We start from the raw sequence: 17735 nt of genomic DNA, 5'->3' as shown, positions 1-17735 counted from the left end.
ATGACATTGTCACCGAGCCCCAGGTATGGGTACGGATGAAATCGTACCGAGTGCCAGAAGCCCAAAGGCAAGCCATCGCGACTGAAGTGAAGCAAATGCTTCAACTGGATGTCATTGAGTAGTCCTGGAGTGAGTGGGCTAGCCCCAGTGTGCTGATCCCAAAGCCATACGGATTGTTACGTTTTTGTAATGACTTTAGGAAATTGAATGAGGTATCTAATTTTGACCTCTATCCAATGCCCTTGGTGGATAAGCTATTTGAGACACTGGAAGACGTCCAGAACTTCACCACACTCAATCTCACCAAAGGTTACTGGCAGGTCCCATTAACAGAATCGGTTAAAGAAAAGACCGCTTTTATAACGCCAGAGGATCTCTATTAGTATGTTGTCCTGCCTTTTGGGTTACATGGGGCTCCGGCCATATTCCAGAGGCTGATGGACATTGTGTTAGAGCCTCATTAGAATTAATTGTCTGCCTATTTGGATGACATAGTCATTTTTAGTACCAACTGAGTTACCCACCTGTCTCAGGTACAAGCAGTGCTGGAGTCTCTCAGAATCGTGGGGTTAACAGCAAACCCAAAGAAATGCACGATAGGACTCACAGAAGCCCAGTAATTAGGTTACTTGATCGGCCACGGTGTTATCAAGCCCCAAGTAAACAAGATTGAGGCCATTGAAAACTGGCCCAAGCCATTAAGTACCAAACTAGTGAGGGCATTCCTTGGTATCATTTGGTACTACCACTGGTTTATACCCAATTTTGCTGTGAAATTAGCAGCCCTAATGGACCTGATAAGAGGTAAGAAGATGGTGATGGTCCACTTGAATCCTCAAGCGAGGAAGCATGCCAGTCCCTAAAGTCGGTGTTGTGTGGACAGCCAGTCCTCATCAGCCTCAACTTCAAGGAAACCTTTATCATGCAAACAGATGCCTCAGAGGTAGGCCTAGGTGCGGTGCTGTCACAAGAAGTGATCGGGGAGGATCGTGAGTCAGCAGATGGTTCCTGTCCCTACAAAACGTTAGTTTCTCAGTGGAACATCAGGCGGGGACATCACAGAGAAATGCAGATGTCATGTCACGGACCCTCTGTATGGTGACAAATGTTTAACTCCACAAGTTTGAACAGAGGGGAGGCATGTGAGGTAGTGACCGGTGTCATACGCGAGGATCGATATGTGTCCCCCAGGATGTGTAGAAAGCATATGGAGGTTGGGAGAGTACATTGCAATCACAGGCATTACTGTGATTGCAAGGCAGAATAGAAGTAAGTGTTGCTCTTGGGCAAGCAATTTGTCCAAGGCAGATATAAGAAAACCTGCAATGAGCTTGTATTTTTAAATGGACTACAGGATGGTAGTGAGGCAGTCCATTTCCTTCCCTGGCCTCAGGTTTTCTATGTGGCCTACAGCCACAAGTTCTGTTGTAAAAACTCTGCAGTAAAGGGGTGGGGTGTATCAGTTTTGGTCTTGCAAGCAGGCAGAGCAGAAGGCTTTTGCAGAGCTCAACCTGTGTGAGGCAACACAGGGACAAGCGGAGCCAAAAGGCATGGCACCCTCAGCGTACATGGCGGTGCCGTTGCACATGGTAACTGCTGGCGAACTGTCTTTGTTTTCTCTGCTGTGCACTGTGTGAGTTTAGACATTAAACACGGTTTGCTGTGAAATTTCCTGCAGTCACTGCCTGTTTGTCACACTGCGCAAACCTTTCTTTCATTAAATATGATTTCGTTCAGGCGATCACCTAATCAGAAGCACATTAAGTAGAATGAGCCGGTGTAATCTTGTTGGAATTCAACTGACACTGGAATGGAATGGCTGTCAGACATGTACAGAAGCTGATTTTCATAAAACTGTGCAGTGGTCTCTTAATTTTTGCCAGAGCTGTATAATTGAAAGCCAGTAATGTGTTCAACGAGAAATATGTATCTCTAACACAGCTCAGGAAAAAAAAAATTGTAATCAATGCATATCAAATATAAGAGAATTTCCATAATTCGTTGGGGGGAAAGAGGTTAGGTAGAGAAGCATTGATAATCAGTGAGTCAGTGGAGTGTTAAAGCATACTGTATAAGATGGAGTTCAGTCTAATGATCAATCACACAATTTTTATTTAGACATTTAGACAAAAAGGCGGGACTACATTTGAAAATTATTAACCAAAATAAACATGATGAAAATTATGACCTTTATTGATAAAATGTGAATAATTTCAGTCCTGTAAATATACAAAACAAGACAACACATATAGATGAAGAATGCTAAAATGTGTTTCTATAAAATCACTGACAGAAGGCGTTTGTGCAGCAGTAAGAATCTTGTATGTTAGAAAAATTACGATAATTCGCAAGCATCAGATACAAGTATGTAAAATGATAGCTAAAATCATTACTGAAATGTATTGTATACTAAAAAAGGGTGGAGGATGGTAGAGATGAATTTGCCATGAATTTCTTGCAATTTGATTTGTGTAAATCTAGAAAAGTGATGGCCATCTTACCAGGCCTAAAAGGGCTGAGAAGGGTATAAGAAAATAGAATAAAAAATGAATGCTCACTGGAGATGAGTGAATCTTTTGAGTTTAACAGTTTTGCCAGTTTATTATCCCCATTACAATATGAAGCATCAGGTCGGTGTCCCGACTACTGCTGTAGTCATCCTCTATGGGACCAAGAGCAGCTCTCGTCAGCCCAATAGGGATTACATGGAGAGGTGGTCGTGTATACACATTACATGGCCATTCTATCAAGGATAGAAGTGCCCTGTTCTGCTTTTGGGTGTGGTTCCCACCAATTAATAAATTCTCATCTGGTATTGAGACACTTGGTGAGAGACTGGGAGAGTGGCTCAATTCTCTCCTGTAACTTCTTGTCCAGAGAGTCCCAGGCTTTATTAAGGACACAGGTGACATTTTACATATTTTTAATGACCTGAAATGGTCCTCTCAAGATTCATAGTTTGAGTGAGATGTAGAATAATTATACTCATCTGTTCCTCATCAGGTGCTATAAGTGCAAAGGATTTACATTTAAAATAATTCATTTTTTTAACAGATCCTTAAAATTATATCAATGATGTTGCTTATTTCTTACAACAATTACTTTAGCTTCACTGCCCTGTTCTGCTAAGGGATGGGGTTCTCAGTGGCTGGAGCCACCAATTAATAAATTATCACTTATTCTGTCGATTGATGATAACTTGTTTTCATAAGAGAACCCTTTTTAAGGTTTTTCAATGTAGGTGACAAAGTGTTCACTCCCGGGGTATAGCACACATCTTATAGGGCATTGGATTGGCTGTTAATCCAACCACAGGAGTCAGGTCTAGTGCAGCCCCAGGAGGAGCCTTAAACGTGAAGACTTGCAGCAGTCTCGTGAAGAATATGAACAGCTCCATTTTAGCCAAGTTTTCTCCAGCGCAACTTCTTTTACCTACAGCAGTGAAATATGTGGAAAATAATAAAAAGTTTATATTGTTCCATGACTAAAGCATAATATATTATATAGTTTCAAAATAGGCTGTTATAACAAAACTGTAAGTCATCGATTCCAATCCGAGAAATGTTAACCCAGCATTTAAATATGGAGGCACAACCATCCTCGCCTCACACAGATTGCCCAAAAGGAAGAAACTGTCCCCATACAGATTCTCACATCTTCCCAATGCATAGTCCAAATAAATCGTTAATGTACCCTCAGGACACAGCCTCATAGGGAGAAGATTTAAAAAACATTTCTATTAATTTAGTGAATGTGATGATGGAGAAATGTTCTTATTTGCTCTCATCTCTACTCCAACATAGTAAAAAATAACTCACCGGCTGAAAAAGGCATAAACGCTTCATTCCTTACAAAATTTCCACTGGAATCCAAAAAGTGTTCTGGGTAGAACGCGTCGGCTTTTACAAAGTGATTCTTATCATAAAGTACGGAGGTCAGCAGTGGGATCACCTGTATTCCCTGAAAGTTTCAACATTTGCACAAGTCATATTTAATTGGGAACCTCCCTCCTAAAGGCTTTATTTATTTAAAGGGAATTTGTCAATAAGTTTTTTCTACCTCATCTGAGAGCAGCATAATGTAGGCAAAGAGACCTTAAACCCAAATATGTATCACTTAGTTTACTGGGTGCAGAGGTTCTGACACAATTGGAGTTACAGTAAGCATGAAGCAGAGCTGAGAAAGCTAACCCCACCCCACCACAGCTAACCTCACCCCCACCATGCTCAGTATTTACATTGCCTATTGAATGTGAGCTTATCACAGGAGGGGGCGGAGTAAGGCCAGTGCTTACACTGCCAGCTCAGCTAATCACAACAATGATAATGTCCTGGTGATAAAACCTGATAACTGACACATCATAAAAATCTGTGTTTTTACCCCCATCTCCTACTGTCATCAGATTACCTAGCAAAAACCTTCTGACAGATTCCTTTTAAAGCTGATAATGCAATTGAATAAAGTTTAGAAAAAAAATAAATTAATTAAAAATAAATGTTTTTTTCATTAAATAAAATATTTTAATTTTCACAAGATGTAAACAGTAACAAAATGCATTTAGGAAACTGATGCAACCAAAATGGACTGCAAAGTATAATCTAAAGCACACAGCACTTGGCCTAAGAATATCATAACAAAGCAAAAAAATAACAATCAATTTGTGTTGAAAAAAACTTATGTCAACAGAACTTATTTCCATCCACACGTCAGTGTCAAAAGAAAAAGGAAAAAGTTATGGGCCTTAGAATGCGGTAGCAGGAACAAAAATATATATATGGATGCATATATACTGTATATACAGTATATATATATATATATATATTTTATATTTTTGACATTTGTATTATGGAGACGTAATAGAACAGACAACAACACCTATACATATTTGGTATTACCATTGCAGAGTGGGTAAAATGTAATAAAACAAATATAATAAGAATTTTATTTAGCATGGAAAGTTATAAAACCTTACAACTCACTTAAGGGATTTGACCTAATTCCTATAGAGAATGCATGTTGATGGCTTCCAAAGCCTCTTTAATTTGTTAAGCAGAGAACTCAGAGGAGGACAATAAGTCTATAGGCACCAAAATCAGAATATTGGAGAACATTTGGGAAATGGATGGAAAATACCTGTCCATAAGGGGTTATCCAATACTTATCACTATATAAAAAATAGGCACATGGTGGCTTCAAATAAAACAAAACATCATCTATTGGACCTCTGCCATCAGTCTGCACTACTGACCATGCCCCAAATCTCCTCCTTCCTTTTATGACTGATTACTTCATAAAATACTCCGTCCATACTGGTTGAAACATAACATGACATCCCCGACTGGAAGAGGAAGCAAGGAGACTGGGGAAACTGGCCAAAGGCTGCTAAGTGATTATCTATGCCAAAATGAAAATAAATAGTGGAAACCACTTAAGTTTGGTGTTAAAAAAAATAAGGTTGAATATTTCTTTTTTTACTTACTTTGGGAAGGAGAAATCCTCTGAAGTTTACATCCTGAATAGTAGCGTGGGGCAAATTGGATGGAACAATGTTTCCAAATCGTTGAATCTCATGGATGACGGCATCAGTATACGGCATCTCTCTACGATGAATGACCTGGGGCGCATTCGATCCAATAACTTTATCGATCTCACTTTGGACCTTTTCTATTTCCAACAAAAATACATAAAACCATATGTAAAAAGTGGAGATTTGGTGAGAACATTCATCCATAAAAATGATAACATTTCAGCCAGATTTCCACTTTGACATTTAATATCATTGTGGTTGTTATGAAATTACAGGTGACGTAACCTTAATTTCCCCCAGTAGTAATAATTCTTGTCATATTCTTCTGTAGAGAAATTTTGAGATTGTAATTTTACCTAAACCAGAAGTTATTTTTGTTTCAATCATTTTTATTTGGGGAAATTTTACAATATCAGGATAGGGGAAAAGGTTATATGCGACAATGTAACATGAGTTGAAATTCAACATATATAATATTACTAGAATAGATGAACATCCTCCATATCAGCTTTGTACTGTGTAAATAATAATAATAATAATAATAATAATAATAATAATAATAATAATAATAATAATAATAATAATAATCTTTATTTATAAAGTGCCAACATATTCCGCAGAACTTTACAATTTAACAATTTCAAACAACAGTCATAAGTAACAACGTTAACAGTAATACACTGATTAAAGCAAAATTAGACGACCCTGCTGGTGAGAGCTTACAATCTACTATGAGGTGGGGGAGATACAAAGTACAGGTGTGTATTTACAGTGATGTATTTACACTGATGGTCCAGCCATCTTGAGGGAGTGTGGGATAGATAGATAGATATAGTGAATGGGCTACACACACTTACACAGAAAATTAATTTGATTAGTGAACGTGATAGGCCGCTCTGAACAAATGTGTTTTGAGGAAGCGCCTAAAGCTATGCAAGTTGAAGCTGGTCCTAATATCTTGGGGTAGAGCATTTCAGAGTTTTGGTGCAATGCAGGAGAAGTCTAGGAATCGGGAGTGGGAGGTACAGATTAGTGCAGAGGTTAGTCTAAAATCGTTTGCAGAGCGCAATGATTGGCTAGCTATATATATACTGTATATATATATATCTATATATAGATATATATATGTAATAGATGAGGCTCCTACATGTCAGCTTAATCCTGTATATACTCAAGACAAGACCCAAGATGCAGATTCTGCAAAGAACCTTCAGAAAAAGTCCAACACTTAGTGGCAGGATCCAAAATGCCAGCAGGTACAGCAAATACCAAAAGCCACAACCAAGTAGTGGGAATTGTATACAGGAAGATCTCCACATCATATTGGCTAAGTCCCCCTAAGTTCAGGTGGGGGACTGTTATGAATAGGTCACCGAGAAGGATGGCAGGAATAGGCTAGGCCACCAGGAAGCCAGAAAGGTTGGTCACTTAGTGGATTGCAGACCCCTAATCCTAATAACACAACAAACAGTAGTCGTGGCGCGCACCTACGATGCCCTAGACGCCTCGGCACAGCCGGAGAACTAATTAAGCCTAACGCAAGAAAGGTAAAATCTAAACTGCCCCGGAGTAGAACCTGAAAGAAATAGATAGCCCCCAAACATATATTGTCGGTGAGACAAGATGAGGCACAAACACAGGCAGAAAATAGACTGAGCAAATGATGGGGCCCAAACTGTCTAGGTAGGATAGGAAAGGAAAGCCACTGTCTGCAATCACGCAAAAACCCTATAAAATCTAACACGTCTGATGTACAAAAAGCACTGAGATCTCACGACTAGTGTTGAGTAGAGTTGAGCGACTTTTGGTTTTTTAGGGTCGAGTTTCATTTCGTGAAACCCGACTTTTCCAAAAGTCGGGTCGAGCAAGATCGGCCGACTATAGGGAAAAGTCGGGGTCGTCCCGAAACACGAAACCCAATGTAAGTCAATGGGGAATAAAAGTCGGCAGTGAGAGGAGGACAGGAAACACACCTACAGTGCCCATTTGAATGCCAAAAGCATCAATTCTTCTTACTTAAGCTTGTCAACCTTAATTAACTTCATAATACAAGTTATGCACTGAAAAATGGGGGTTATTTGGCTAAAGTTATGGGGGGGTAGGGCTGGCTCCAGGTTTTCATGTGCCCTGGGCGAAAGAGCGCCCCTTTAACACATACCACAACTCATCATGCTCCGATACGGCAGAGAAATAGCGGTATAGTACAATGAAAAATACTTCACTTTTTACATCTCATGACAAGGCCCATCTATTTCTCCATACAGAATCATTGGTCCCATATAATGTTTGAAACAGTATATGATGAGCTCCACATAATGCTACAGTATATGTTGGTCCCCATGGATGAAGCTCCACTGTCTTATGGGCCCAAATAATGCTCCAAACATAATGGGCCCCATTTCTAATGCTCTAGTGTATAATGGGCCCTGTAAATGCTGCTCCAGTGTCTGATGTCCACCTTTGGAATGTTCCAGTGCATGGTGGGCCCCATCTATCATTCTCCAGAGTATAGTGCTCCCCAAAAATTGCTGTCCCAACATTGAAAACAATGAAATAAGTCTCCTCGCTAGGGAATCCCTGTACTAGTCTGGACTCCTCGTCGTTCCCATCTTCCATTTCACTGCACAGTATTTCAACCTTGCAAGTGCTGTGATCCTGAGCAAGCAGGGGGGGCCCACTCGTTGGCGACGGCACTGGCACAGGGCCCCTAATAGTACGGTGGTGTGTCTGATGGCGGGTGGGCCGAACCTGCACTTTCATCTGCAGCTTCCTCTTTGTCACCGTGTAAGATGGAACTGTATATGGGAAGGGTAACCTGAGTTTCATCAGGGTCAGATTCAGGCCGTGTAGCATGCGAGGGGAATGTAGTGGTCTGGGTCAATGTACCAGCAGATTCATCGAGCAGTGGCTGGGCATCAGTGCACTTGTGTCGCCCCCAGGAGTACGGTCGCCACAGTGGCATTACCTTCCTCCTAGGGAGTGTGATGTCATGCTTGGGAGCAACGAAGGATCTCTCTAGCAGGTTAACTGATTGGGCGGCGTTATTCCCACGAGTCATGACCCCCCAAACAGCGCTCATGAAGGCAAAGTGTTTGTTTTACGTGGGCAGTATGATTGCAAAGCTGAACCTTAAAGGAATGTCCAGAAGGGCACCACCAGGAGTGGAGCCTACGGTTTAATTCGACTCCACCTGGGAAACCTCAACCATGCCAGCTACAGAAAAGATGCACACATTGCAAGCTTAATTCCGTTAATGAACGAGACTCCGTCATGCCCCACGGTCCGAGTCCGGCTTACTAGAGGGACACGTGAGGCTCTGGCACATGAGATTGGCCAATAACTGGTGTGTCATGCCCTTACATGTCCGTGGCTGCATGTGCGCTACACTGAAAAGGCCAGCGTTTGTCGCTTACAGGTGCAGATAACCCGCTAAACAACGTTAGTGATGGGGATCACTGATTATAATTATTACCCGCAAACAATGATTTCCCAGTAAGTGCAGGTCAACCGCAGTTCCGGAATTAGGCCTAACCGTCATTCCTGAAAAAATGAAAAACTTACTTGTGCAAACCACAGGTGCTGTAGCTTGCTTAACAGCTCGCCAGCCATTCTCAGGCCCAGTATGGATTACACGTGATTGCACAAAGGTGAGAAAGGGTACCGTATCCCCGGATAACATGTATGGATAGCATAGTGTACACATTCAAAATATATGTCTATACATCAGGAGGCAGGCTCAGATGGTGTTAGGCCCAGTATGGATTGCACGTGATTGCACAAAGGTGAGAAAGGGTACCGTATCCCCGGATAACATGTATGGATAGCATAGTGTACACATTCAAAATATATGTCTATACATCAGGAGGCAGGCTCAGATGGTGTTAGGCCCAGTATGGATTGCACGTGATTGCACAAAGGTGAGAAAGGGTACCGTATCCCCGGATAACATGTATGGATAGCATAGTGTACACATTCAAAATATATGTCTATACATCAGGAGGCAGGCTCAGACGGTGTTAGGCCCAATATGGATTGCACGTGATTGCACAAAGGTGAGAAAGGGTACCATATCCCCGGATAACATGTATGGATAGCATAGTGTACACATTCAAAATATATGTCTATACATCAGGAGGCAGGCTCAGACGGTGTTAGGCCCAGTATGGATTGCATGTGATTGCACAAAGGTGAGAAAGGGTACCGTATCCCCGGTTAACATGTATGGATAGCATAGTGTACACATTCAAAATATATGTCTATACATCAGGAGGCAGGCTCAAACGGTGTCAGGCACAGTATGGATTTGACGGCCCAGACTACACAGCGGAGGAGCAGGGAGAGGTAAAGATTGCAAATGCTGGGGCCCTGCCCAAGCAAGGGGGGCCCACTCGTGGGCGTCGGTACTGGCACTGGGACCCTCATAGTACGGCGGTGTGTCTGACGGCGGGTGTGCACCACCACCGTCAGAGACACTTGATTGCACTATGAGGGACCCTGTGCCAGTGCCCGCGCCCAAGAGTCGGCCTACCCACCTGTCCAGGGCAACGGCACTCGCACGGTGTCGTGCGCTAGGTGGTGACCCCGGCCATGGGGGGGGGAGGCAGCACAGTTAGGGAGTTTTAGAAAGTGGCATATGTTGATGTTGGACATTCAGCTGATGCAAAAGGCGAAATAGGTCAAGTCCCAGGAAGAGGTGGACCAAAGCAAGCCATTTTTCTGTCACCCTATGTGTCATCAGGGGAAGGTGGGACAAAATCCTTGGAAACCCATGCATGGTTCATTTTAATGAAGGTTAGATCATCCACATTTTGGGTTGACAGACGGGTCCTTTTTTCTGTCAGGATTGATCCAGCTGCACTGAAGACTCTTTCCGATAGCACACTTGCAGCTGGGCAAGCGAGCTCCTGTAAGGCATATTGGGCCAATTCAGGCCAGGTGTCCAGTTTAGCGGCCCAATAGTCAAAGGGGAATGACCTGTGTGGGAGAACATCGATATGGGAGGAAAAGTAGTTTGTAACCATAGTTGACAACTGCTGTCTCCTGTCACTTTCCATCCATGCAGTATTACCAGTTGTGTGAGCGGTACTTGAAAAATCAGTCCACAACATTGTCATGAAGCCCCTGTCTCCAACGCCACTTCTGCTGTGTGCACCACGAACACCTCTGCCAAGCTGCCCCCGGCCCGTACGGCTCGTTTGAGAACCATCACCGCTGCTGTTTGCTGGGAATGCCTCAAGCAACCGATTTACCAGAGTTGCTTGTTTATTAGCCAATATTAGGTCAAGGTTCTACTGTGGCATGATGTTTTGTAATTTGCCTTTATAGCGTGGATCCAGGATGCTGGCCAACCAGTAGTCGTCATCGTTCATCATTTTTGCAATGCGGGGGTCCCTTTTTAGGATCTGCAAGGCATAATCTGACATGTGGGCCAATGTTCCCGGTGTCAATGATGCACTGCGAGTGCTGGTTGGAGGAGCACTTTCTGGCAAATCCACATCCCTCCAGTCACGCACAAACCCTGTACCAGACCTTGCCATGCCAACATTTTCACTTGCCCCACGAGATGCATCCTCCTCCCCTAAGTAATCATCCCCATCATCATCCTCCTCCTCCTCTTCTTCCTCCACCTTGTCCAGGAGAGGTCCCTGAGCAGAAAATGGCTGAATGTCCCTCCTCGTCAACATTGGCTGCAGACGCCTGCTCCTTAAGGTGCGTCAAAGTTTGCATGAGCAGACGCATAAGTGGGATGCTCATGCTTAGGATGGCGTCATCTGCGCTTACCAGCCGTGTGCATTCCTCAAAACACTGAAGGACTTTACAGAGGTCTTTCAGCTTCGACCACTGCACACCTGTCAACTCCATGTCTGCTCTCAAAGTGCCTGGCCGTGTATCCTCCCACAAATGCATTATGGCCTGCCTCTGCTCGCACAGCCGCTCAACCATGTGCAGGGTGGAGTTCCACCTTGTTGCAATGTCGATAATGAGGTGGTGGTTGGGAAGGTGGAGCAATCGCTGCAGCTTCTGCATACGAATGGAGTGTACAGGCGACCGGCGGATGTGCGCGCACAGTCTTCGCACCTTCTGGAGCAGGGCTGTTAACTCCGGCTAATTTTTGAGGAAGCACTGCACCACCAGGTTCAAGGTGTGAGCCAAGCAAGGTATGTGGCTGAGTTTTGAAAGGGCTATGGCTGCCACAAAATTATGGCCGTTACCACTAACTACCTTGCCTGCCTCAAGATGTACACTGCCCAGCCATGACTCAGTTTGTCGCTTCAAGTACTCGGCCAGCACCTCGGCGGTGTGTCTGTCGCCCAAACACATAATCTGCAACACAGCCTGCTGACGCTTTCCACTAGCTGCTCGATAGGGGGACACCTAGTGTGCAACAGTGGCAGCTGCAGGTGGAGTGCTCGTACGACTGCGCTCTGTGGACGAGCTTTCGCTTCTGGAGGAGGAGGAGGAGGAGGGTCGAACGCCTACAGCCAACTGTTTCCTATACCGTGGGCTAGACAGCAATGTCCCACCACCGCTGTCCCCTGTTGACCCTGCATCCACCACATTAACCCAGTGCGCAGTGATGGACACGTAACCTGGCCATGCCGACTGGACCATGCATCAGTTGTGAAGTGCACCTTTCCACTCACTGACTGCTTGAGTGCATGGACAATGCGGTCTTTCACATGATGTTGGAGGGCTGGGATGGCTTTGCGAGAGAAGAAGTGGCGACTGGGTAGGTCATAGCGTGGTACTGCATAGGCCATGAGTTCGCGGAAAGCTGCGCTTTCCATCAACCGATGGGGCATCATCTCAAACGAGATTAGTTTGGCAATGTGGGCGTTCAAACCCAGTGTACGCGGATGAGAGACTGAGTACTTTCTTGACCTACTCATAGTGTCTGGGAGTGTGAGCTGGACTTGAGAGCTGCATGTGGTGGAAGTAGCGGTGGACAGGGCGGACTGAGAGAGGGTTGATGATGGTGATGGAGTTGGTGTTCTTTCTGATGGCCTAGAGTCAGTATTTCGTTGATATAACAGTGGGATTCCCTGACTGCTGTGGCCTTGCAACAACACCTCAACATTTGCTGCTGTGCTAACCGGTGGGCTTACAGTGGGGGAAACAATGTAGCATTGCTGACTACCTTCTTTGTGATCAGTTGCACATGTGGTACTTGAGGTTTGGTGTTGTGTCCACGCTTGCAAGTGCATGGTGGTTAAATGTCTAAGCATGCAACTGGTATTCAAATTTTTCAGATTTTTCCCTCGGCTAAAGGTCTTTGCGCACTTCTTACAGATAACCTTGGCCTGATCATGAGGATTTTGTTCAAAAAAGTGCCACACTGCACTCTTCCTACTTTGGAAGACATTTTGCGGCCTAGCACGCTGTGATATTTTGACCCTCTGGACAAGCTGTCCAGCAACTCTTTTGATTTTTGGAACCTGTCTTTGGAGTGCTCCGTGCCTGCCAGATAACAGCTGTTGCGATGTCGATGTCTGCTGTGGATGCTCCTCATCTGAGCTATTGGAAGCAGCACCCTCTTCCCCCAATGGATGCCAATCTGGGTCAACAACTGGGTCATCCATCACCTCCTCTTCAAAGTCATGTGCACCTTCCTCTGTGTCACCGTGTATGGTGGTATAGTGTGCGGGAAGGGGCACCTGAGTCTCATCAGGGTCAGAATCTGGCTCTGTACACTGTGAGGACAATGTAGTGCTCTGAGTGAATGTACCAGCAGAATCATCTATCAGTGGCTGTGCATCAGTGCACTCCATGTCAGATTCATCTTGGCCTGGGTAATTCACCATTTCACTTGATAATCCAGGCATGGTATGTGAAAACAGCTCCATGGAGTAATCAGCAGTATGGCCTGCGTCATCCTTCAATCTTGGTTGGGGTAAAGGACACAAGGAAAGGTGTGGTTCATGAACATGAGCCTCCAATGACGACTCAGTGCTTTTATTTTGTACAACTTCAGAAGAGGAGGCGATAGAGCTGGAGGCTGAGTCAGCAATGTAAGCCAAAACTTTTTCCTGCAGCTCTGGCTTTAAAAGCGGTTTGCCAACTCCTAGAAAAGTAAGCCCTCGAGGCCTTGTGGAGCCAGACGATGACGCAGGCTCAACACCTCCTGCATTCGGTCCTATTTTGCTTTTTCCACTACCATCAGATCCACCACCAACACCATCATTACCAGCTGCCAACCCCCGCCCAATTCCACGGCCTCTTCCACCAGCCTTCCTCATTTTTGGTAGAAATGTAGACAAAATCCAACAAACTATATAGTAATGTAAAACAAGGTACAAGGTGTCTATAGGACAGGGGAGATTTTGAATTTCTGCACACACTTGTGGACACTGGACACTTATGGATTGTGTGAGGCCCACTGAATATCAGAGCGCTATGTCACAGGCTCGATGGTACAGGTGTGAAAAAAGTGACTACAGGATAAGGGAGATTTTGAATTTCTGCACACACTTGTGGACACTGGACACTTATGGATTGTGTGAGGCCCACTGAATATCAGAGCGCTATGTCACAGGCTCGATGGCACAGGTGTGTAAAAAGTGACTACAGGATAAGGGAGATTTTGAATTTCTGCACACACTTGTGGACACTGGACACTTATGGATTGTGTGAGGCCCACTGAATATCAGAGCGCTATGTCACAGGCTCGATGGCACAGGTGTGAAAAAAGTGACTACAGGGTAAGGGAGATTTTGAATTTCTGCACACACTTGTGGACACTGGACACTTATGGATTGTGTGAGGCCCACTGAATATCAGAGCGCTATGTCACAGGCTCGATGGCACAGGTGTGAAAAAAGTGACTACAGAATCACGGAGATTTTGAATTTCTGCACACACTTGTGGACACTGGACACTTATGGATTGTGTGAGGCCCACTGAATATCAGAGCGCTATGTCACAGGCTCGATGGTACAGGTGTGAAAAAAGTGACTACAGGATAAGGGAGATTTTGAATTTCTGCACACACTTGTGGACACTGGACACTTATGGATTGTGTGAGGCCCACTGAATATCAGAGCGCTATGTCACAGGCTCGATGGCACAGGTGTGAAAAAAGTGACTACAGGGTAGGGGAGATTTTGAATTTCTGCACACACTTGTGGACACTGGACACTTATGGATTGTGTGAGGCCCACTGAATATCAGAGCGCTATGTCACAGGCTCGATGGCACAGGTGTGAAAAAAGTGACTACAGAATCACGGAGATTTTGAATTTCTGCACACACTTGTGGACACTGGACACTTATGGATTGTGTGAGGCCCACTGAATATCACAGCGCTATGTCACAGGCTCGATGGCACAGGTGTGAAAAAAGTGACTACAGGATCATGGAGATTTTGAATTTCTGCACACACTTGTGGACACTGGACACTTATGGATTGTGTGAGGCCCACTGAATATCAGAGCGCTATGTCACAGGCTCGATGGCACAGGTGTGAAAAAAGTGACTACAGGATCACGGAGATTTTGAATTTCTGCACACACTTGTGGACACTGGACACTTTTGGATTGTGTGAGGCCCACTGAATATCACAGCACTATGTCACAGGCTCGATGGCACAGGTGTGAAAAAAGTGACTACAGGATCACGGAGATTTTGAATTTCTGCACACACTAGTGGACACTGGACACTTTTGGATTGTGTGAGGCCCACTGAATATCACAGCGCTATGTCACAGGCAGAAATTGGCTAGTGTATCACAAACTACAAGGTGTATATAGAATTGGGCAGAATAGGAATCTCCCTAGAGTGTAGGTCTGTAAGAGCTGAACAAGTCCTCCACTTATCCTTCCAGAGTGACGCACAGATAGCTTCATTGTGGCCGTGATAACAGCCATTACACGGTACTGAGAGGAGCGTGCATGTACACGGCTGTCCGGTGTACGTAAAATTGTCAAGCTCCGTGTTTTTTAAGTATACGGACTGACACACGCTGTCTCTCTATAGTTTTGAATGTGATCAAACAGCAAATATATTTAACTGTTTGAAAGCTAGACAAAACTAGAAGGTGCAGGTCTGTAAGAACGGAACATGTTCTCGACTTATTCTTACAGAGTGACACACAGATAGCTTCACTGTGGCTGTGATAACAGCTGTTACACGGTACTGTGTGAGGAGTGTGCACCGCTGTATGGTGTGAAAAAATGCATGCTCAGTACCTCAGCGGGACAAAAAAAAAATTGGGATTGCTTTTAAAAAAGCAGTTTGCAGAGCAGTGGGTAAACAGCAATGCAGCCGTCAGGAAGCCTTAGAAGGCAGCCTAACAACCAACACCGCTGATCCACCAAAATATAGCCTCCCCTTGCACTGCACACACAGTGACTGGTGTGTTGTACAGGCAAAATCGCTAGCAGCAGAAGCAGTTTTTTTTTCTTCTTCCCTGCCTAACGCTCTCCCTACAGAATCAGCAGCAGCAACCTCTCCCTATGCTAAGATCGGCAGAAGTAAGATGGCGGTCGGAGTGCACGCCCTTTTATACCCCCTGTGACGCCCACCAAAGCAAGCCAATCACTTGCATGCCCTTCTGAAAGATGGTGGTGACCCCTGCCTATGTCATCACGTTGCCCACAGTGTCCGTGGATCCTGATTGGCTGAAAAAGAGCGCAAAACAAACTTTTGAAACGCGACTTTGGCGCGTAAGTCGCCGACCTCGTGGCCGACCTCATCCTAGGGTCGGGTTTCGTTTCATGAAACCCGACTTTGCCAAAAGTCGGCGACTTTTGAAATTTTTCGATCCGTTTCGCTCAACTCTAGTGTTGAGCATTCCGATACTGCAATATCGGGTATCAGCCGATATTCGCGGTATCAGAGATCCGATACTGAGTTACGATACTTTTAGAATATCAAATATCGGAATCGGAAGTTCCCATAATGCAATGAGCCAGTTTGATTTTATTCAGCCAATGAGGAATCCTAAGAAGTGTGGGCACAACCTGTTATGCATGTTAGGCATGTTAACTAATGGCATGGCTGTGATTGGCTGCTGAAATGATGTCATGATGCACTATAAAAGCCGCCGTCGCCATTTTGGGTTCACTCTGCTGTGAATTTACTTAGGGACAGGACACTGCTGTTCTGACTCTGAGGGACAGTTTGAGCTAGCGATTTGCTTTATTGTGCTTTACCCAGGCTACTTTAGCAACCGCTGTGTGAGAAGCTTTCTTTTGCCTTGCAGTGCTGTTCACGACTGTCTGCGAGGTCTCTGTGTGTGAGTGCAGCTCACGCTGTAGTGTGTTCTGCAGCCATCTCTGGTTATAGTCCGCTCAGCGTGCGTCACTGCCTCATACATTGTCCTTTTTTGCATTAGTGCTGCTCATTTTTCCAGATTTCTCCTATTAGTGTGGTTCCATCCGTATCCAGCTAGAATATTTGCAAACACTATATAGGAGTAGAAAGAGGAGCCTTTTTTCTGGCTTGTGCCCTGCAGCCCCAGCCAGATTAGTATTAGCCTATTTTTTGGAGCCTCATCTATTGCATTGTAGGTTACCTTCCTGCATTGTAATAGCTCCAGAAAGTTTGTGATACTATCGGTTTTACATCTTTCGGCACATCCAGTGTCTTTTTCTGAAAAAAAAAAGTTAATAAAGTTCACCAAACACTCCACTTTACAGTTGTGTAGGCCACATTAGCTCTTATTAAAGTCTAGTCCACACTTTATAAAATTAGTGTTTCTTATACCGGTTAGCAGCTGTTCAGGAATAAGCACACTAAGCCCCCCCTTTGTACTTTTCTGCCTATCTTTATCAGTCTACCAAGATGAAGAAGGCAGGGAGTAAGGCACGATGTCGTGGGCGTGGAGTTTCTGCAGGGAGAGGATGTGGGGATTCTGTGCCTGCTGCGCGCACCAGTGACTCAGCATCCCCCAGTTTTACCAGGGAACAGTCCTTTATGTGCAGCTTTGTAGGAGCTCGCCGTACCCCACTGATGCGGGACGAACAAATTGAAACCGTTGTCGGATGGATGGCAGCTAACGCATTGACTTCAAATAGTTCCAGATCCTCTCAGGGCCACAGCACTGAAGAGCACCCATCTGTCTCTTCACCACCTGCCAAATTGCCCAGGCAGTCAGAGAGCCCGGGACAGGAGCCATCTCTACTTCTGTTCTCTGAATCTGTGGGCTTGGAAAGAGGGGGCCAGCCAAGCAGCATTCGAGAATTTGAAGAAGAGGTAGTATGGAGTGATG

General features: G+C 44.7%; 1 protein-coding gene across 4 annotated transcripts in view; it reads right to left on the bottom strand.

Moving 5' to 3' along the window:
* Positions 1–2175: 2175 nt before the first annotated feature.
* Positions 2176–17735, bottom strand: part of LOC141098583 (cytochrome P450 2K1-like) — a 243856-nt gene continuing 228296 nt past the window's right edge. For all 4 annotated transcript variants that reach the window (XM_073586490.1, XM_073586489.1, XM_073586493.1 and 1 more), the window contains 3 exons: positions 5480–5664; positions 3819–3960; positions 2176–3432 (listed from right to left, as the gene is read on the bottom strand). In XM_073586490.1, the coding sequence (XP_073442591.1) occupies positions 3254–3432; positions 3819–3960; positions 5480–5664 (506 nt within the window). In that variant the 3' untranslated portion in view covers positions 2176–3253. The remainder of the gene's footprint in view (positions 3433–3818; positions 3961–5479; positions 5665–17735) is intronic.

Source organism: Dendrobates tinctorius, unplaced genomic scaffold (genome assembly GCF_039654945.1).
Source record: "Dendrobates tinctorius isolate UK_male_01 unplaced genomic scaffold, ASM3965494v1 ptg000093l, whole genome shotgun sequence".
NCBI classification, from domain to species: Eukaryota; Metazoa; Chordata; class Amphibia; order Anura; family Dendrobatidae; genus Dendrobates; species Dendrobates tinctorius.
The sequence above is the reverse complement of the archived record's forward strand: the minus strand, read 5'-3'. Positions and strand labels throughout refer to the sequence as shown.